Consider the following 22,853-nt stretch of genomic DNA (forward strand, 5'->3'; position numbering starts at 1 on the left):
AATGAAATAAATGACAATTAAAAGAGTCGTTGCATGCAATTTAACGACCATTATTGTGTCGGTGCACATCCCATTAGATGGCAGATAACTGATCTCAACAAAAAAGAAATGAAATGGAATACTACACGGAAGCCGAGGCGACTACCAGGTAGCGTGCCGTTGACCTAGACAGGTAATTAGTGCGCACAGAAGGGTACGCACTCCGTTAGTCTGCCGTCCGTCAGGTCACCACCATTTGGTCCCACTGTCGACTGGACAGCACTGCGTGCCAATCCGCATTCATAGTGGGGTTAATTTGGATTTCCGGCACCCCAAGTTAGATGTCACTGAATGAGTGGAACCTTTCGAACAGTCAAAGTTGGCCGCGGTCGTGAATGACTTTAGGCCCCGCCCCCTCCGTAGGACGTCACCGGCCGGCGCCCAATAGCGGGGCGGCGCTGTGCATGGACAGCGGACCTGTGCCCCCTCCCCGCCGCACGGGCTCGGTACTCCCAGGCCGACCAGGCGACGGGCCGGCAGTCTGACTCCTCAGTAGGACCAGGTCACTTAGGACGGGTTCAAAGCGTCGCTGATCAGCCATGCTCCTGTTGCTGCTTCTGACGCTGCTGGCCTTTCTGGTAGTGGCGCTCGCCTGGCTCCGGCGGCCGCGCCGTCCGTCCCACTGTCCCCCAGGTGGGTGGTCATACTGCAACCATACTCACCGCCAGGTGGGTGATCATACTGCAACCATACTCACCGCCAGGTGGGTGGTCATACTGCAACCCCAGTTAAGGCCAGGTGGGTGGTAAATGTTGTAGGTCATATTGCACCCCATCGTACCCAGGTACACTCGGGGCAGATTGATGTTCCACCACTCCCTACCTGCATCGGGCTCCCATGGCTCAGCACTGGCTGCACTGCCAGTGGCAGCACTGGCAGCACTGGCACTGGCAGGCAGTGCTGAGCTGTGCTGAGGGTAGGCCGAACACTGGCAGCAGACAGTGCTGAGCCATGTCCTCTTGTATCCGTGGTACCGCTCTTGTGTCCGTAGCTTTGTGTCAACGGAATCAAACAGGTTGGGCGAAAAACACCGTCGCTCCTAAATACGTTAGCGACTGTTAAAACGCCAATATGGACGAAGAAGTTGCTAGGGACTGCTTTTATATTCTGCAATGTGCTCTGAGTTGAAACAAAGACCATCATCTGTGACACAGGTCCACCCACGGTGTGGTTGCTGGGTAACCTGCGGGAGCTGATGCGGATGAACCGTCCCGGCGGCTCGGTGAGCAGCGAGCTGCGCCTGCTGGGCGGCAGGTTCGGGCCCGTCTTCAGCCTGGTGCACCCGTCCGGCCGGCTGATCGTCGTCGTGAGAGACGCCGACCTGGTGAAGGCGGCCGCCGCGCAGACGGCGCTCTCCGGCCGGCCGGCCACCTTCTGCCTGCGCTACCGCAGCTTCCACCAGAACCTGGGTACGTAGAGCACCGCGGCTTCCACCAGAACGTGGGTAGGTAGGAGACTTCTGCCTGCTCTACCGCAGCTTCCACCAGAACGTGGGTATGTAGGAGACTTCTGCCTGCTCTACCGCAGCTTCCATCAGAACCTGGGTAGGTAGGAGACTTCTGCCTAGGGTACCACAGCTTCCACCAGAAGATGCCGCAGGCACTAACGCAGCTTCCACCGGAGCCTATATAGGAAGCCGCAGTCTGCTTGCGCTACCGCAGACGCTTTTATCAGAGCCTGAGAAAGTGTAAGGTGCTGAAGTTTCCATCAGATTACGCATCGATTTGATGTCATTTTGAACCACTATTAGGGTGGACAAGGAAAGCTGCCTTTTCTGCGTTGTCCTATACCTGATTTTTTATAAGCCAGAATACCGCCAATTCCTTCAGTTTACTCATTAGTGCCTGAGGATCGTACCTACATAATTTGAGGCCAACGGTATTGCCTCATGACAAGGTATATCAGCAAAGCAACAGTGTTCATAATCCAGGCGGAACTATCAATCGTGTCACAAAGAAAGTTAGCCCAATTTCATCTGGACATCAAACGCCAACGTTACTAAGCGAAGTCTTTTGAATAATTATAAAGGAATGGTTGATCACTGAGCATATAGTCACTCATCAAATGTGACACGTTAAACATTTGACTGCAAGGCATACATACAATCGTGTAGCTGTTGTCATAGCGATGCAGTTATGCCAGCCATGTCATGTCAAGTCGGTGAGCAAATACACCGTGTTTCTCCTCAGGTCTGCTGTTCAGTGAGGGTGACGTCTCCACGTACAACCGGCGCTTCGTGATGCGCGTTCTTCGGGAGCTGGGCTGCACCAAACGCAGCATGGAGACCCATATCTCTCGGGAGTATCAGGTTGGTGCCTCAGCTCCCTCCCCTCCCCTAACCTCATTCTCATGGACCGCCGGCTGACGGCCCAGCGGTTAGTCTATTCCCAGCGCGCTGGTCAGACTCATAACTCAGAATTTCGGCCGGGGGCCCCGCGGGCCGGCCACGAACGTTGACCTTTGAATGGCTCCAGCTGCTTCAGTTCATTGCGCAGTGCAGGCTGCAAGGACAACCTGGTCGTAAACGTAAGCGGGATGATGTTTTCCGGCGCCACCGCAGGCGAGCTGTTGGAAGGACTTCATGCACGTCCTACAAACGACCGAGCAGAAGCTGCGAGTGTTACTGTCATGGCTGGAGGGACCCCGTTGCGCTCTGCCAAAGCAAACCTGCTGTATGAACCTATTCTTTGCTTACTAGACTAGCAATGTCTATACATTGCTGTCATAGTAAGCCTGTCCTCCGTCCAACAGAGCAGGCAGCAGAAGCCCTGACCTCTAAAGCACACTACATAGTACATGGGAGATAATTCTGTCTTTAGATGACTGGAGAAGGGGCGCTTTCTGTCCTTCGTTCTCGTAAATAGGAGTGTCCCCCACGCCGTCCAGTCCAGCAGATCATGAGCACTCCCTGTCTCTGATCAACAGGGCCACAGCTGTTTGCCCATATCGTAGACTGCTCCTATTGGAAATACACCCCATGGCAACGCTTTAGACGTTTGCAGAACACTTTAGCAATGGAAGGATGCGGTAGCGTTGGGCTCGGAGCCATACTGATGTAAAGTGGAAGTCCGTTATGTTGCTATCTGGAGTTTTGTATTGCATAGGTATTTTATGTTATCTGTATTTTATCTGACAATGTATTGGATGTTCTGCCACTGGAAGCGTGATTAGTGGCCAGTCGCGGTTATCATGGTCACAAACAGATAATTTAAGTGTCGGTGGCAGCTGACAGCTGGCAGCCGGCAGGACGCCTACTGTTTGACCTGACCTGACCCAACCCGACCTACCCTAATTGCATGAATGCATCGTCTTTGATCAAGATTAATAGGAGCTTAGCCGTTTTACGACGGCCATCTGGTGCACACTTGGTACAGATTAGGTGCAGATTTGGTGCGGATTTGGCCAAAGACGCCGTAAAAAGGCCAATACGGGCGAGTGTTATGTCTTCGTGGACATTTTCAGTCGCTTATTCATTATTTTGACCGGTGCTAGCTTCCAGTTTGTTCAGATGCATTCATTCATAAGTTCAGCTTCGTTTCAAATTTTCCACTGGCAGCCAAGCCGCCTGTGTGTCAACGCGCCTTTCCGAGATATGCGCTGATAAACGAACCAGAGAAGAAGTGTGTGACGTTTCGGCTGTTAGACCGCGGACCACAATCGTCGCCACTAATAAACACTGTCGTCTTGTCACGCCATCAAACGGGCTTTTCTCGCAACCTAGTCACAGAGTAAGCAAAAAGCCGTCAGTTTGGTCGTCCCGTCCGCACTGGGTCGAATGCTGTAGTAAAGGCACAGATCACGAATGCGTAAACATTCCAGTGGTGTGAAAGACGGACTTTGGAGCGCAGTTTTTACCACGAAACATCAATATGCTGGTGGTACGGCCAACATGTAAGGAACATGTTGGGAAGTGTGTGTGCCTGTCTGTTGTATGACAAACCCGGTATAATAATGCGTTGCTTTTCTGCGGCGCAGGAGCTGGCCCAGCAGCTGACGTCATCCGGGGGGAAGGACGTGAACGTGGACGGTCTGTTCATGCTACCGGCCTTCAACGTCATCTGGCGACTGATTGCTGGGCGCAGGTACGCATGCAGAACATGCCGATTGCTGATTGTTGTAAGAGGTTGTAAAGGCTGAAACAGACTCTTTCCGCATCAATCGCTCGCTCGCATCGCTCGCACGACTCGGATCTGAAAATCGTATGTCCCGCAAGCACTTCTCGCACGACTCGCTCGTCCGCATCACCCGCAGTTCTCGCATCGACTTCTCGCATCGATCGCACTGTCCGTGCGAGAGGGAACTCAAGGCATCGATGTAGAAGAAGTACAAGTAGGTATCTAAATTTGTGTGAAAATTTGTTTTCATGCAATGTTCTCATGTTTATTATTCGATGACTACAGACACTTGTTAATTGTTACTTATGTCTAAAAATTGAGAATAAGTGATGGAAAGCTATGGCAGTGGGTAAGGTGTCCCTCGCCAGCCTAATTGGTTTTCCAAATACAAAGCGGTAGAGTTGAGCAGCACCCCTCAACGCTTCACTCACAACTGAACGAGTGTTTCGTGAGAAAAAAATACCGTGTGCGCTCAGCATTATCATGAGATACAGCGGCAGGCACCAATATCTTATGACATCCGGTTACCTCTTGCGGTCTAGTCAAAGATCAAATGGTCGTAGTACTGTAATATTCTACATAAAATGGTACTTGGTAGGATAAGCTCCTCCAGCCATCCAGCACGTCACGTTTTTTCAACAAGTTTGAATGATCAGCGAATATTAAAATATGTCGAACAATAGCTAATGCTAATATGTAGGTATGTCGAGTAACTGCACGACCATAAATTGTCATGCAGGGGTCAAGCCGTCCTTCTGTCGATGCATGTCAGCTGGATAAATCAATTACGCAGGTCAAACGGCTTAAGTATTTCCCTCCAGCCTCGAAAGCTCTGCCCTGAGTTTTGCAGCGACGCCTCACCTTTTGACGGCAAACTACAAACGTATATCGTACTATGTGTTGGTTTATTGTAGTCCAAATTCAACCGCATTGTTCTAACAAGATCTGACATCTTGCGCCGGGCCGTTGCTCGGCACCAATAGCGCCGGGCCCTGGGGGACCGAACATGACCCGTCTTACTTGATTCCTGGCCCACGAAGCGGTAAGTGGCATTCCAAATAACGTCAAAAATCATGACGAAGTCATTGAAGCCATTTTTTAGGTTAAATAGATCAACCGGGGTCACGAGAGGTCATCAAAGATAAAATGTTGCTATTTCAACATTAGAAAACAAAGCATCACTCGGAAACCAATAGAGCTACAGCACGATGGAAAAGCGCACTGCCTATTTGATAGCCCTTTCAGCGCTTGCTCCGGTATGCGGTAATGACCAAGGTCAACTTCCGATCATTAGCTTAGCCTACAGAGGCCAGAACTCCTAAAATAGCTTTAAACATTTTTAATTCGATTCCTCTCGACGAGAAGTGTCATTTTGAAAAGTTGGCCTCAGTTCAAGGTCATGAGCTGTCAGGTATTAGTCAGATGATGATCTCTTCCGGTTAGGTTATGACCTTTACCTGAGGTCAAATTACAGTTGATTCGACGCGTCTCGACGAGAGGAGCGCGATGCTGTCATTACAAATTTTATCGAGTCAGGAGAAGTAACAGAAAAGGGGTTTTCCTTAAAACGGCTAAGTCAAGATTTGTCCTCTATGATCTAAATCCTTGATCCTGCGTCAAATTTGAGACCTTATCACAAAACAATGTCAAAATGGCTATGATCGAATGCGCTTTTCCGTGGCGCTGAAGTTCTCTTGGTTCCCAAATTTTGCACCGGTGTTTCGAAAATGTCGAAATATGCAACATTTTACCTTTGATAACCTCTGGTGACCTGAACTTCGACTTGACTTTAAAAAATGACCGATGTATTATCGTCTTGGTTTTGGACGCTCCATTGAAAGCCACTAACCACATATCCTTAGGCTACCCAAGAGCCGAGCTAGAAGGGGTGGGTGTCCACAGATCCCCGGGCACGGCGCGGTTGGCGCCGAGCACCGGCTCGGCGCGGGTTAAAGGCTGCTGCTAGGCTGGTGATGTTTGCTTGGATGAAGGAGGTGCGTCTAGTAGTGATGTTCGCGTTGTCTGCGTTGACGGTTGTCAAGGTAGTCTGGTCGTTCCCCGTGGGGTCAGTCGCAGAAGCATCGCCAGCGGAATACTGCCCCTCCCTCCGATTCCAGGATGCTTCTCTACTCGTTAGTCCCTGAGTAACGTGGGTCGTGGGCACTGGGCAGTCACCACCGTCCACCGACTCGTCCGGAACTGGCGGTGTGGTGACAGTCGGGCTGTTGTGGACAGCGGTTGTGGGCTGATACGAGTGCTGGAACGTGCTGGAACAATGGAAACCCACAGGTTGATAAGATCACGAATAAGTACCTAGCTAGACAGTATAGACGATTGCCCAATCAAGCAAAGTTTGGTCACTCGCCAATGAAATGGCATTCACGGTAAAGTGCGTTTGAGTATAGGCAGCAATCAGCATGATCTGAAAGGTTTGTCGGTAATAGAAACAATGTTCGTTCTGAAAAATCGTAGGTATTAATAACTCATAAACTTATGAGATTAAGAAAATATTGTTATGGCTATCAGAGGAAAACAAAACAAAAAGAGGAAAGAGGGGACAGAAAAACAAAGAAATGGTGCTGACCTTGGGGAGAAGGGGATGGGAAGAAGCCAGGAGCAGGTGGAAGATGGACATATAATATAGATTCAGCACCCGTCCCATTCTTTTGACAGAAGCCCAGTTTTCATGTCAATTGTCTCCGTATCTTCCTACATGAAATGAGTTTCCTTCCTTTGATTCAAGAGACTAAGAGAGCTCTTTAATGTGCAATCATGGCTTAATTTGAGACCAATTCTATTATCATTTTGGCGGAATTTATCGCAAAAGGCAGCAAAGGCTATGCAAAACCCTTTCTAGAAGGTGTTTTTTATCTATTTCAAGTAGGCCAGCAACGGTTAGCACTAGCGATTTTCCTGAAGTTTAGTGTAGCTAAAGACAACGGAAACTTCATCCTGCAATCAAAAAGATCAAGTGATTATTATCTTTATTAATAACGAAGATAATCAATAGCTAGGGTTACTTTGGTACTTACCTACTTTTGGCTAGGTTGAGGAGGTAGGTAGCTGGTAGTTGATTCTGTCAGGTAGATCTTCTTTCAATCATTTTGCAGATGTTGACGCACGAAGAACGGCTAAATTTATAGAATTACGAATGTCTTTAGAAAATGGCATTAACCTATGCCCAATTAAGTGCTAATCAGACCTAAGACATGGAAAATCTGCACTAGCATCAATCGCATCCACCAATGTAAATTGCCAAGGTCAAGTTTGTTTACATTCCAAGATGGCGGACGTGCTGCCCTCTGCAAAATCGCATCGCCCGCACGGAAAAGTTGACTGAACTTCAACTCTCTCGCATCCCGAAAAGATGTCGCTGCGGGCGATGCGAGCGAGAGGTGCGGGCGATGCTTGCGGGTGATGCGGGCGATGCGAGCGAGGCGTCGACGCGGGAAGACTGTCAGGGAGATACGATTTCCTGATGCGGGTAGTGCGAGAGATGCGTGCGATCGATGCGAGAGGAAACTAATGTATTTGAATAGGCTCTCGCATGCGATTTCCTGAACGCGGAAAGAGTCTGTTTCAGCCTTAACATCATCAGGCATGATAAGTTATTCTACCAAGCTACACTACAATTTTGTGGAAAAGACATACTGCTCGAACACCGCATTTGCGATGTAGGGTAGGGTGGGGTAATTTGAACATGTGGGGCAATTTGAACATAGTGTGAAAAACACAAAATTACGGAAAATCCATAGGTGGCATGACAATAAGACCAATGAGGGAAATTATCGTAACTAAAAGGGCTATCATATGAACGGGGTTTAAAGTTTCAGGGAATGAAGATGTTGACGCACACTGTAAAAAATCAATTTCGCAAGAAAAAACGTCTAAAAACACGTCATTGCAACTTCATTGCAGCGCAAAATCTTGCATTGCTAGCGCCTAATACGCAACGGCTTTTGTTGTACAATGACCTTATCAGTGCCTTCAATCCAAGAAACTTGCTTTTGAAACCTGTTTTTAGATATGGCAAAATAACTTTTAGCGTGGGGTAATTTGAACAAAGTGTGCGAATTTCAGTGAAGGCAGGGATAGCTCCGAAAAAAACAACGCTACCAGTTTTTTTCCCAATATTTTCGACCCAAAGCAGTAGCAGATTAGTGATGCCAGTTTTATAACATTTACGCCTAATATCCGTCTAATGTCCGGCATTTTAGTCGATTTCCGTTCAAAAATGTTAAAGTCAGCCATTTGTCCAAATATGTCCAAAAATTACGCAATAATCAACACTCAAAACTGTCATTTAAATTGCTTATAATGTAATTTTATCAGCCGAAAAGTGTTCATTATATTGAGAGCTTAACAAGCTTTCCATTCGCCAATCAATGCTATGCACGATTACTTTATAAAAAGCGCTGCAGTGTAGCAAGCCATCGTCCAATGCTGTCCAGTCTGCTACCTTTGTCCAACCAATTCCGAATTGGACATTGGACAAAATCAGAACTCCAAGTGTCCAGGTTTCGATTGGCACCACTATAACAGATGCAGTAAGGTTGGGAGAGTTTTTATCGAACAAAAATGATAGACGTTCTATTAATTGAAGAGAGGCGAATTCTGTCAACTGACCGGTGTGCAGCGTGCAGATATTGATACTCTGCAACTGTTATTTTTGTTGTTGTGTTGATTTTTCAAATGAAGGTATGTTTAGAATTGTTCTGCCAATTTGTTTATGCATCAAACAACATCGGGTGCTGGCGAGATTATCGTTTTTATGGCACGTAAAGTCAGTATGTTCAAATTACCCCACGGTGGGGCGATTCGAACACACCGTGACTTGGTGGAGAAGTGAGGCTATGCTATTCAAGGTATGCTCGGCTCGTCCAAAAATGAGGCTTGCATGGTGAAAGCAAGTGACACTTGCGCTACTGAAGCAGTTTTTCTTCATCCAGGGTTGAGCTGGAATTTGGTACAAAGGAGAAGACGTAAAAATATGTTCAAATTACCCCACACTACCCTATTTATTTCTCATTTCATTCAGTCATATTTTCAACAGACGTATCCTGTATAAAGCTTAAGCAAACCTTGTTACACATCAGAACGTGATGGGTGAGACAACATAATGACACGTGAGGCTATCTGATGGCTATTTTAATATATTTACCTGCCACCTTTTATTCGCTCTCCCTCATCGTCGTGTTGTCGGCGTGCACGGCTAGTCTTAGCGATCTATAATGTGTCTTTGCAGCCTGAGTTATTAAGCTTACGTAATACGGCATAATTATTCCGTGGTATTTCCTTCCGCTGTATAACTCCAAGTCAATATGCTTTTCTTTGACTTAGGGGTGAAAGCAAATGCATCATCAACAATCTCGCATACTCCTGATACACACCATTAACCACACACACCGCGCATAACAACACGACTCAGGCTAATTCGACACTGCTCAGCCCGCAGTCCAGAGGTCACAACAGCCCTCCGCTCCTGCCCATCACCCCACCACTAGTGCCCACTGCTCAGTGCACAGTGCAGACCTCTGAGACACATGGCCCATCCCAGGGCGGCGGCGCCGTGCCCGAGCGGTTCAAGTCGTTTGCACGAGGTCAGTCGGGATCGTAAATATCTCTTCTCCTGGCGCCTCATTCATTGCAAACAGTCTGGACTACTGCCGCTGCGGCCATGAGGAGTGCGCGCCACTTTCGCAATGGCCCGGGGAGGAGGCCGGCCGCCTCCCTCTCCCTCCCCGCCTCCCTCTGCCCCACCCCGGGGCTCGGATGTCGGACGGGAGGGGGAGGAGGGGGGGGGGGCTGTCGGAGGCGACCGGACCGTGTGCCGCAGGGTGATCACTACCTGATCAGCACACCAGGCACGTCATTGGACCTATTAACCCTCGCCGGCCGGGGAGGGGGGGGGGGCGGGTGCCGCCCCCCCCCATTGGTTTTTTTCGTGATAGCTCCGAACACGCTGGTGATAGAGAGCTGAAACTTGGCATACCTGACCTTTGATCCAAGCCGCATCTTTTGACACCAACCGCATTTTTGGGTCAGGTCAGGTCACTGACCTATGACGTCATAAGTGAACCTCTGCACGGTCTTCAGATGTCGCAACTTCGCAACGCCCTCACTGCCAGAGGAGATGTCACAGGGAAATGAAACTTTCAGGATCTAGTATCCATTATGAGTCTCACAACTTGTATATCTCGGATTTTTCCTAAAGTTCATATGAGGTCAGGTCATTTTCGTGACCTCACCATTATAAGTCAATGGGGAAAAATTTAAACTGCTATTCTGGCGCCGGGAACGATCTCCAACTATCTCAAGCACACAGAATCGTGATTTGATGCACTCTTTGCAAGGTTAGATGCGTCACTTTTGCAATGTTGACCTTCTGTGACGTCATTTATGACGTCATCAAGGTCATATTAGTTTTTCGTCAATAACTCCCGATCAAATTGAGCTAGCGAGTCGGGAAAGCCACCAATGGACTCAGGAAGACCTGCCGAATCGAATGATATGCGACATGACCTCTTCCGACCAACTTCGTGACCTGGGGGTGCTGACCTGACCTTGACCTGAGGTCAACACCCTAAGTTGACCTGACCCGAACAAAAAGTATATCATTCGACGCGCCTGAGCAAGGCGAACACGATGCTGCCAAAATCGCGGCTCTGCTGCCGTTTTTTGCGAAGTTATTCACCAAAAACTGAACCGTACCCTGGGGCACTTGACCTGACCTCAGAGGTCACCGGTTGACCTAGGACCTTAAAATCGGATACCGATCTCTGCGTCTCGTAACGGCGCACACGCTCGTTTTTTCCGCGACGCGCTAGCTCTACCAGGGGCGAAACGGCGAGGGGGGGTCGTACCCCCCCCCCTCGGCCGGCGCGTATGTAGAAAACCAATAGGTCCGGCGAGGGTTAAGTCCGCAGTTTCCCTCCACATCACCGCTAATGCTCTTGTGCACGGTCAATGCGTCCGCGCCGCCCCGCTACGCTCGCTTTTAGTTGGATTATTATTTTACCCGTCAAGAAGCTTGCCGTAGTAAGCACTGTAAATGGAGCTGTTGAGTTAGTTGTTCCAGAAACCGGAATGGTTTACATTTCTGATGCAATAACAAATAAATATTGTAACAAATAATATTGCATAATTCCTACAGCAGCGTAAAATACATATATACATTTTAGTAAAAGACGTATTTATTTCATATGAATCAGTTATATGCTTTTTGTGGATCAGTTCCTGGATTTTATGATCAGTTACATATATTGCAAAAAAACATTTCCCAAGTTTTTGTTAGGCCTTTCCAACAATGATGATAATAAAATGGAAATCCAATTTGCTGGCTGGCTAAGTTTAATCGCAATTTGTAATCTTGCGTGATGTCACCTTGTTACACAATGTTGATTTCCAGCGAAATTTAATGCAGTTTTTCATAGCGTTGGATAAAGGGAGGATGAAAGCCTTCTTTCGTTTTTTTTCGTGGCACTGATTTTGAAATGCTTAACAGTGAATGTTTCTGGTCGGTCCGGACATGGTGATACTCCTATAAGATAAGAATCGGAAATTCATCAACAAATACTAGAATGGTTGTCAAAATGGCGTGGTGGCTGTTATGTCCGTAAGAAAACTGTCAGGGGTACCTATGCCGGTATCTTTTTTCGCAGCCCAAAGGCGGAAGGCCTGACTTTGACGGTTCTCTGACAACGCTTTATCCATTACCTTCATTTGCCATGAAAGAAAGCTATAACTAGGATAACTTACCATAACCAGAAGGCAGCACACGCTTTGTTTGGGATTTACACGCAGTGTTGACTGTGAAACCGTTCTGAATTTGCTTGGCTTTTGTATGATTATTACCGTGTTTGGATCATTGTGATGCTGCCGTCAGGCCACCGTTACGTAACTGGATTCAAGGATTTCATTTATCCCATATCGCCAACTTCTGCTAATTCTAACGCTGTCTATCACACTCTGACATTCATAGTGGCCCCCTGAGCTGACCTGCGCTGACTTGACCTCACCGGTCACCAGGTACCGGTTGCAGGACGCTCGCATGCAGCGCATGTTCGGCCTGGTGCGCGAGTTCGTGCAGCGCTGTGGCCCGCTGTGTCCCGTCAACTTGGCGCCGTGGCTGCGCTTCGTCAGCCCGCGCTGGTCGGGATTCGCCGCCGTGCGCGACCATCGCGACGCACTGATGACGCTCTTTGACGAGCTGCTGGATGAGCACCGCGTCAAGGTGGCCGGCGGAGGGGAGGGCAGCGACGCCGACCTCGTCACGCGCTACCTGGCCGAGCACGAGGGCGACCGGGCCGCCGAGCTGAACCTGGTGTTCATCCTGATGGACCTGTTCATCGCCGGCTCGGAGACGACGGCCAGCTCGCTATCGTGGGCGCTGCTGTTCATGGTGCGGGAGCCGGAGGTGCAGCGCAGGGTACAGCGCGAGCTGGACGCCGTCGTGGGGCGTCACCGCCTGCCGTCGCTGGAGCACCAAGCCAGGTGAGGAGCGTTCAGCGTAAAGACCAGTGTGAAGTACAGTTCGATCGGCTCCATGGATTTACATCAGTACCTACAGGTCATACATCATGATATCTCTTTATGTAAGGTATTTTGGTCATTCTAGCTAATTGCGGCATACAGCTTCCTTGGTGTTTGGTTTCCAGCACAGCATTGATTGACTCACATCACTATGATCGGAAGTGCTTTGCTGTCATGTCCTCACTATCGAAAAGCGTATACCTTTCCGTCGCTGTCGTTCATTACTTGACAATACCGTCTGAAAAATAACCAACTGAACTGAGAGGACTACTGTAGGTGCTCAGCTTTACAGCTTTATGTACATTTGCTACCCGAACGAGTTTTCGTGGATGCATCTATCTAGCTGGTATGGACTGTAAATATTTAGCTGTAGGGACACTGCAATCATTCAAACTTGACATCTCCAGAGGGGAAAGTAGATCCAATGAATATGTCATCACAAGATTTAGGAGGATCGTCATGGGGGTGTGATGGGAGGTTGCTCTGAGGTCGCATTGGCTTGTGATGAATAACAATGATATGACTTAAAGGTAGTGTGCCAGCTTTCCTGGACCGTATGGAGTTAATGGCCCAGATAAGGAGAACCGGATTTTTAGAACTTATCCATACCTTCAAAACTCATGGAAACGTCTTAAATTCTTCAAATTTTGAGTACCCCAGTGCGAAATTCGCCCCGACGGGTTGTCGGTCGTACCCCAACCACATTTCACACCACTATGAACAATAAATGCACACACTGAAATCGCTATTACCGATATGCTCATCCAATCAAGTTTCGATAAACCCGTTCATCGTCATCTCCTACGGTTTCGAACACGCCTGTTAGGTGGTGCGGTAGACCGCGCCCAAAGCCAGGGCCCCGGTAACGTGAGGTAGCCGAGTCGGGGCAGCGTGTGCTGACCCAAGACGGGGCCGCGCGTCCTCCCGGTGTCATGTGATAGCCCGGGGCTGCCCGCGGGGATGCGGTAGACCGCGCCCAAAGCTGCGGCCCCGGCTTGGGTCAGCGCACGCTGCCCCGACTCGGCTACCTCACGTTACCGGGGCCCTGGCTTTGGACGCGGCTTCTGCTCATACTTTGTGGTGCGGTGGTGGTGCGTCGGGCTGCGCGCTCTGACTTCGGCCAAGAAAAATGCGTCAGCTGATCATTGTCATTTCTGCCACTTGCGTGTGGTGAAATGGGGTCATAACTTAAGAGACGGCTTTTTCATATCAATTATTTTACATAAAATCATATTTCAAACCATAAATAATGTTCGACAGCCAAATAAAAGAAACAATACCTACCAATACAGGCTTACAGTTTAAGGCTCGACATTGTGGTGTCTACGATTAGACAGCTGATAACTCATTCCCGTACGTCGTAACTCTATAATGACCTTTGCTTATTGTCACATGTGCGCCGCATTCGCGATTGTTGCCGACGCCTGTTTGCAGGTGAGCCCACTACAGTTGTTATACATATCAAAAAACCGATAAACTTGTAGGCGAAAAAGGCACTATTCCAGGCCCATTTTTGATTTTTTTGCGATATTAGGTAAAAACAGAAGCTTCTTATCCTAGGAAAAATAAAATGGGAAATCTTTCAAAGGTGGCACACTACCTTTAACCCGGCCGGGCCCGCGGGGTAATCCCAACCACCGCAGCCCGGGGGGGGGGGGGCGTTTTTCGCCCCCCCTGTCTAACTCCGTAAATAAGGGAGCTACGGAAACGAAAGCGATACCAAACGAAAGGTCCTTACGAGACGATTCTAATGCACCTAAAATTTTTGACATCAGGTCAATTTTCAAGGTCAGAGGTCAAGGTCAAAGGCCAAAACCGGCACATGTGTAGTGATCTCAAAGTAAGCCTTCTAGAGGACGGCAGGCTGCATCAAACCGGCAAAATTGGATGTCAAACGAAAGAAAAGAATCTGAGGATTCTGAAAATGTGCTCCAAATCAAAGGTCAAGGTCAAGGTCACGCTCAAAATTGACCTCAAACTTGGCACTTTTTCGCACATCTTGCGTGCTAACTTCCAAGATGTTTTGAAATGTTTTGAGGCTTATCAGCTCCCTATTTGTGGTTCATCTTACGATACAAGGCTGCTGAAAGGTCAAGGTCACAGAAGAGTATCCCTGCTAGAGGCTATTTCACTGATTCAAGTTAGTAACCAGTAAAACGCCTTTTGGGCGAAGAACGAGCGAGCGAGATAGTGAGCCCTGCACGTGCGGAAGGGCGAGAGGGTACATCCAGCGGGCTTGCGCAAAGCACCCTTCTAACCGGTCGCTAGCGGTGTGCCAAATTTGAACGCAATCGGCCCAGCCGTTCCTGAGATTTGGAAGCGGCATTCTGCACGTGCGCACGTGCAAACGGGGCCCAAAATGGCTTTTGCACGGCACCCTACTAACTGGTCCCCAACCGTGTACCAAATTTGAGCGCAATCGGCCCAGCCGTTCTCGAGATCTGGAAACGCCCCCTGCACGTGCGCACGTGCAGTAGCACCCTAACCGCAACACATGGGAATGCATTGCCTGGTGGGTGCCTACCTGTATGCCAAGTTTCAGCGAAATCGCCCCAGTAATTACCGAGTTACTGAAATGGGAACAAATTTGGCACCTCTTATTGTTGCATTTTGCACGTGCGCTGGGGGTGACCCACATGCATCGAGAGTATCCTATATTGGGTAGAAGGGATGCTGCTACCCTACAAAAATTACCGCAAGTCAATCGCCCAAACGGCTGCTGAGATATGAGCCTCTCAAAATCACTACTTTTGCAAAACAGCTTGAACACCCTTGACTTTTCACGTGGCACGTGCCACGACGGTCACTGAGATGTATCAAAAGTAGTCAATTACGGGGTAGAAGGGATGGGGCTACCCAACAAAAAAGACCGCAGGCCAATCGGTCCAGCGGTTGCTGAGATATAAGCCTCTCAAAAGCGTTACAGGCCGGGCCGGGCCGGGCCGGGCCGGGCCGGGCCGGGCCGGGCCGGGCCGCTCATACTGAGATTTTCCGTTATATTGAAAAGACTCACTTCGCTCGCTGCGCTCGCTCGCTCGTAATAATAAATAAGACAATTTTGCCATCCGGAAGCTCTAAATGAAGGCTTAGAGGAAAATAGATGCCAGATTCGTGATCAGCGGGTACAACTCCATCATAAACGACCTTTCATGTGTCAAGGTCAACCAGAGGTCATTCGAGGTCACATGAGGTCAACATGAAACTTGACCTTATCCGAACAAAATATATATCATTCGACGCGGCTTGACAAGGCGAATGCGATGGTACCACTGCCGTAGCTCTAGGACCATTTTTGTCGAAGTTATTTGCGAAAAACTAAAACCACATTTCGGGGTCGTTGACCTGACCTCTGACCTCAGGTCACCAAAACTATTTTTTCTATTTTTCTCTAGGTCAAACGCTACACAGCCGTGCTCGTAATTTGTCTTTATCTCTAAAACTCTATTTTTAGCAGCTATTTGAAGTTTGCGTCTGTGACGCCGAAGTTTGCCGTGCAGGGGTGTAGAAAAATGGACCTTGTGACGTCATCAAGGGGGCTAGGTCCAAATTTTTTACTTCAGAAGATGTCAAATTGATGGGAGAAAAGGTACTGAAAGTTTCGCCTTCCTATCCCTAAGCGTTCGGGAGTTATCGCAAATATTCGCCAGGGGGGGGGGGGGCGAAAAACGCCCCCCCCCGGGCCCGCGAGGGTTAAGCTGGCTATTTACTCTCATATGAACCTCATCGATGCACACGCCGGAAAAAATTATCGGCTGTTTTGCACGTTTATGCTGTTATTGATTGATCTCTCTTCACGATGCAATATCTTGCGGTTTATAAATGCTGACATTCGGCGTCAAACTAGTCATTTAAGCTTAAATCTTCTTGAATTAATTTATTCCCCTTTTGTTTCGTCAATCACTAGTCACTGTATTCATTCATTTTAACAGACTTTGACCCGATGTTGTTTTTAGTCGCGAAGGGCACCCGGTGCTTGTGTATAACAGCTGCCCTTATCTGGTCTAATTAGCTTTTAACGTCAATGAACCAGCCTGTTTACATGAACAGTAATGCAACTGCAGCTCAGCTACCACGCCTGACGAATGGAATGTCGAAGTGACCGTTCCCAGAAGTTGAGGCCCAAATCCGAGTACTGGCACATGGACGAGCAGTCCCAGACACTGCCGGAGCGGGGCGCCCATTTATAAGCAGTCGGTGATTGCTGTGCATCGTCACCCCGGCACGGCGGCTGCACTGTCTCGGCGGCCCGGCCTGGCCCGGGTGGGGTGGACACTCTGTTTACATAGAGGCAGCTCTGGGGAGAGGGCCTCTATACCTCAGAGGGCCGCTGACCGGCGCGCCTCAGAGCGTGCGAAATTTGAGCCGACGTTTGATGTTTTTGGCTATATGTGTACATATGAGCAAATGTCAATGCGGGATAGCAACTAAAAATTTGGAATGGCGCATGATCATTTTTAATTTCATTGTTGTTTTATATCCCTAGTGCTTCTTATTTGTTGGAAATGCATGGTTTGCAACGGTCGTAACCATGCCTATCCCCAGTCGAGAGCGTTACGATGCTACCAGAGGCCACGTCACATCGTTATTGATCATGCTATAGATCGGACGACGATGATCGGACCATATACATTACTATACCGCCCTGACACGCCATACACACAAAAAATATTAACACCGTTAGCGGTGTAATTGCACAGTTATATCTGAGCACTTGAGGAAAGTTAATTTAGTCCCTTCCCCGCTTAAATTACTCGCGCTTCTAAATGAACACCAGGAAGAAGGTAATAGAACACTGTTAGGAGGGTTGGGTGTTTTACTACATGTAGTAAAACACCCAGCCCTCCTAACAGTGTTCTATTACTTTCTTCCTGCTGTTCATTTAGAAGCGCGAGTAATTTAAGCGGTGAAGGGACTAAATTAACTTTCCTCAAGTGCTCAGATATGTACTGTGCAATTACACCGCTAACGGTGTTAATATTTTTTTGTGTGTAGAATGGTTTCATGGTTGCAATTACTTTCTCGGTTGTAATCCTTACCATCAAGACGGAATAGTCCTTTCAAGGAGTGATAGCCCGTTGACGCCAATTTGAACAGTGCAGTGACGTCCTGTTTTGTCTCCAGCCTGCCGTACACGGAGGCGACACTGAACGAGGTAGCTCGTCTCGCCACAGTCACACCCGTGGCTCTCGCCCACAACGCGTCCTTCACCGAAACCAGCATTGCCGGTAAGCAAAGCTGCTTAACAATATTAATTTATCGCTCTCTGCTTTTGTCTCTCTTCTTTCTCCGTTCATCTGTCTCCATGTCTTCTTCTCAGTCTCCGTTTGCCTCTCTCTGTTTCCTCTCTCTCTCTCTCTCTCTCTCTCTCTCTCTCTCTCTCTCTCTCTCTCTCTCTCTCTCTCTCTCTCTCTCTCTCTCTCTCTCTTGCTCTCTCTCTCTCTCTCTCTCTCTCTCTCTTGCTCTCTCTCTCTCTCTCTCTCTCTCTCTCTCTCTCTCTCTCTCTCTCTCTCTCTCTCTCTCTCTCTCTCTCTCTCTCTCTCTCTCTCTCTCTCTCTCTCTCTCATTCAAAATATTACCAACGAGTGACGTCAATATCTTTATGGCTGTTTTTGCATATGTGCATTATTTTCATAGATAATCATATGTCATTAGTTTGTTGATGTAAAAGTGATCCATATAATTACATCCATGTTAGGCATTCTCCATGTTTGCATCTCATAATGGATACTTCTGGCCGTTGATCCCAACGATCTTTACAGTCGGTGGGAAATCATCCCATTACATACTCCCCTGGTTCAACTTCAAACCAGTCCTACCGATGTGCAGACATCACGGTGGACATTAGAAACTTGCTGTCATTTATTCGCACAACCGTTGTTTTCTTTTTCGGTAGCGGAAGCCATACTGGGCTTACGCTAACGCCCGACCGGCTGATGGGATTGGTTCCCGCGTGCTATTATGCGGCTTCCTTGATCTTCGTGATTCTCCAAGCACACGTCGATAGGGATGATATCTTGGCCCGCCATGGTTGGCGGTCTCCTTCCATCATTAGTGCACTTCAACAATCCCTCCATTGCTTGCCCAGGCTAGTTCAGCTGGTTCGTAGATCTATTCCTATAGTTTATTTTTCACCTGGTAATCCATCCAGTGCTGGGTATCGCTCTATCCGCAGGTGTCTTTCAGGAAAAGGCGACCGATCACCGCGTGAACGAGTCTGCAGAAGTTGCCCTGGTCTAAAACCTCTGGTACGAATTACTACCGTGGCCTACATAATTTGTAATATAGCTGCGTTATTTGACCCATAACCTTGTCCCTGACGAACGATATTTACCAAGCTACCCAGTGACCTGACATGCGATCTTATCCTGCCGTAACATGACCTTGTCGGTGACCTGCAGGCTACCGAGTGCCGCTGGGCTCGATGGTGCTATTCGACCTGCACCACATCCACACTGACCCGGCTTACTGGAAGGACCCGGAGACCTTCCGGCCAGAGAGGTTTCTGACGCCCAGTGGCCAGCTGAGGAAGGAAGATCACCTGCTGCCCTTCGGCACCGGTGAGGTCACCCGGGAGCCGGGGGTCTTCCTGCTGTCCCCTGGGGTAATGCGGGGTAATGGACAGCAAAATGACTCCGGCGTGTGTCTAATAGCATAACACATCACGGATGAGTTCGCTGCGTGCCCATCGCGCGTAACTGGTCACCGAATCAACAGTAAACATAAACATGCAAGCAATGCCAATGAACATGCGCATCGCCTCGACCTGTAACAGCTTCGGGACTCACTTGTCAGTTATGCATCGGCCGAAAACGCACACATATGGTCGTTAGATATAACTCAAGCAAGTGATTACGGAGCGAGCGAAGCGAGCGGAGTCTTACGTAGAACCAGCGTAGAATAACAGAAATTTCTGAGTATGAGCGGCCGGCCGGCCGGCCGTGGTCACGATTCTGCGACATATCTCAGCAACCACTTGACCGATTTACATGCGGTAATTTTTGTAGGGTAGCTTCATTCCTTCTACCAAGTATTGGACTATTCCCGATGCATGTGGGTGACCCCTTATGCACGTGCCACGTGCAAAACGAAGAGGTGTCCGTTTTGTAATTGTTGCAATATCTCGGTAACTACTTGGCCGATTGTGCTGAAAGTTGGCATGTAGGTAGGCACCCACTAGGCACTGCATATCCATGTGCCAGAGTTGGGGTGCTGCTGCACGTGCGCACGTGCAGGGGTCGTTTCCAGATCTCGAGAACGGCTCGACCGATTGCGCTCTAATTTGGCACACAGTTAGGGACCGGTTAGTAGGGTGCCGTGCACAAGTCAGTTGGGACCCATTTTGCACGTGCGCACGTGCAGGGTGCCGCTTCCAGATCTCGAGAACGACTGGGCCGATTGTGCCCAAATTTGGCACGTCGCTAGAGACCGGTTAGTAGGGTGCCGTGCACAAGTCAGTTGGAGGTACCCCCTCGCAATTTCGCACGTGCAAGGCCCACCCTCTCGCTCGCTCCGTTAGTCGCCCCAAAAGGCGTTATACTGGTAGAAGAATCTGTAAAACAAAACTCATAATTACTAAGCACATGTCTACAAGAAAGCTGCTTCGCTCCGTGGGGCCTTAAACTTCCACTGTTGCTCGGAAAATATATTTTTAAAATTATTCCTTTTCTGTTGATGCTTCATGAGCATGATGCTAATGTTTATGCTTCAGTAGTCGTCATAACACAGACCTTGAGCGCATATGCTGTATCTGATTAGCTGTAATCAGGGCACGTGCATTCCAAACACGGGCAAGCTCAAGGCACTTACACTGCGCAACTACATACCTTATATCATCAGATGTCGACTGAAAATATACAGGGGCGCAAAACGCATCCCGGCCCCGATGTGTTATGATCGGATCGCTCTCCTGGCACAAGTAAAAGTCGATAAGATTCTCGATAAATAGCAATAATGTATCGTACTCAGCTCGTCTGTCAGCGGAGTGTTTCTATCAGTTTTCCCGATCACTGTATCGGTTTTCTGTGTCTCCAGGAAAGAGGCAGTGTATTGGCGAGCCGGTGGCCAGGATGGAGCTATTCCTGTTCTTCAGCCGGCTGCTGCATCAGTTTCAACTGGAGCCGACCGCCGACGGACCGCCCGCGGCCGTGGCCGGTCACAGTGCCGGTATCCTGGTACCGCCGCCCTTCGCAGTCAGGGTCACCGAGCGACCTGGCCTCTGGTCCAGGTGACCGGTCACCGAGCGACCTGACCTCTGGTCTAGGTGACCGGTCACCGAGCGACCTGTTCTCTGGTCCAGGTGACCGGTCACCGAACGACCCGAACTCCGGTCACCGAGCGGCCCGACCCCTGGTCTAGATGATCGGTCACCATCACCAAGCTACCCGACTGTTCAGCGAGTGGTCAGACGGGTCACCCAGTGAAGCCGATGTTTAGGGCCCTGGGGCTACACGGCAAGCTTAGCCCCACAGGCTCAACCAACAATCCACTAACCATGGCGTGTCATCCAGAGGGTTTGACATTTTGAATGGCGCTCTACTCATGACCACACCCCGGGGGTCATCTACCTGATTTACGTCCCATGGCGGTTATTTAGTTGTGACTGTGTGTATAATTGTAATTGTATGTGCTTGTTTGAGAGAAGCACCTGTCCGTCTCGGTCGGAAAGGCACAAGGCTAAAACAAATATTTTCCCAGAGTGCCAAAAGTTCCCGAAGTGATGATCGGAGCTGCTGAAGCGTTGAGATGTATTGATCAGTACCTAAATCATATGTATGTTGCAGGCACTTTAGAAAATCAGTCATTTTGTAAAATGCCTAGGCATTTTACAAAAAGACGGCTGTTTGAAAAATGACTGAACGCAACCAGGCTTTTTTCAAAATGGCTAGCCATTTTACAAAATGACTAGGCATTTTGCAAAATGCCTGACCAGCATGGAACGTCCCACTACAGATACTATGGCCAACAGTTTTTGGACGTCTTCCTATACCCATATAGGTACGTGTTCAGCCTGTAGCTGATCGATTTGAAGCTCTGTGATGACGATAATGCTGAGTAACGACCAGGTTGAGTTGCAGACTCGGCTGTGGCATAAAGCATTGTTTAGTTAACGCTGTAAAAACTCCCAAGTACATCAACGCCGTTCATGTTCTGCCTGAAACTAGACCTAACAAAACCAGCCGGAGACCGGCCCTAGTCAATAGGCAGGCCCGGTTGATGTAGGTACAATTACATGTAAACGAATGAGTGTAGTCTTTGTTTGATTGTGTCTTTGTTTGACAGCTTTGAGTACCTACTTGCATGGTCCCAGCTAAAAATATCAAGCTCCACATCGGGAGAATCATCAGGTCGCTTGGCGTAGGACGAGAGCGTTGGTTTCAGAAGACAGTAACGCCTAAGTGTGTGGGATCGAATCCTCGCGACCTCTAATGGTTTTACAGATACAGGCCGGCATAGGGCCAGTCGTTTGTTGACGCTCCAGATCGATCATTTTAAATTCAGCAGCGTCGCTGACGTGGGGGTTGGAAATGTCGCGGGCCTGCACTTCTCAAAATAGAGAGAGGTAGGTATGGACTTCCCACTGCTAAACTCCTCTGGTCATAATGCTGGACTCCTCGGTTCACCTACACGCTACCAAAACGTATATAATTAGGTAGGTACTCGTATCTACAACACGCTGCTCAGTCATTTTGTAAAATGGCTAGGTATTTTGTAAAATCCTAGGCATTTTGCAAAATGACTGGAGAGTCAGTCATTTTGTAAAATGCCTAGGCTTTTTGCAAAAAACCTGGAAAATCAGGCATTTCTAAAGTGCCTGCAACATGTATACCCAGTCGTACGGAAAACATTGCTCTCGTCTGTTACCGTTTCGCCTATTGACGCACGAGGTGCAGATGTTTACGTGGCCATACAAACGATGGAAATGTGCGACTCACTCTATCGATGCATGCCTTTGTCGTGTTAGATTAGATTAGAAGTTTGGTAGCAAATAGCTCGATTTTATATAAACCAAAAGCATGGTGCTATTGAAAATGTATTATCCCACGAGTTGCTGGGAGGGTGGGGAGGGGGGGGGGGCGTTAAACGCCCCTACTTTTTTCGCCGCGCCATAAAATTTGGGTACCTGACCCTGTAGGGAATTGATTGAAGTTTATTGTGACAAAGTTCCAA

At 48.7% G+C, this 22,853-nt stretch overlaps 1 protein-coding gene across 1 annotated transcript; it reads left to right on the forward strand.

Annotated features, from left to right (window-relative positions):
* Positions 1-578: 578 nt before the first annotated feature.
* On the forward strand, positions 579-22,708 carry LOC122374921 (methyl farnesoate epoxidase-like). Its single transcript, XM_043353980.1, has 8 exons — positions 579-672; positions 1,194-1,448; positions 2,229-2,347; positions 4,015-4,121; positions 12,183-12,647; positions 17,808-17,911; positions 19,085-19,243; positions 20,718-22,708. Exons 1-8 carry the CDS (start codon positions 579-581, stop codon positions 20,912-20,914), a joined length of 1,500 nt encoding a protein of 499 aa, XP_043209915.1. The 3' UTR covers positions 20,915-22,708.
* Positions 22,709-22,853: the final 145 nt, after the last annotated feature.

Source organism: Amphibalanus amphitrite, unplaced genomic scaffold, assembly GCF_019059575.1.
Source record: "Amphibalanus amphitrite isolate SeventyFive unplaced genomic scaffold, NRLGWU_Aamphi_draft 001738F_arrow, whole genome shotgun sequence".
NCBI classification, from domain to species: Eukaryota; Metazoa; Arthropoda; class Thecostraca; order Balanomorpha; family Balanidae; genus Amphibalanus; species Amphibalanus amphitrite.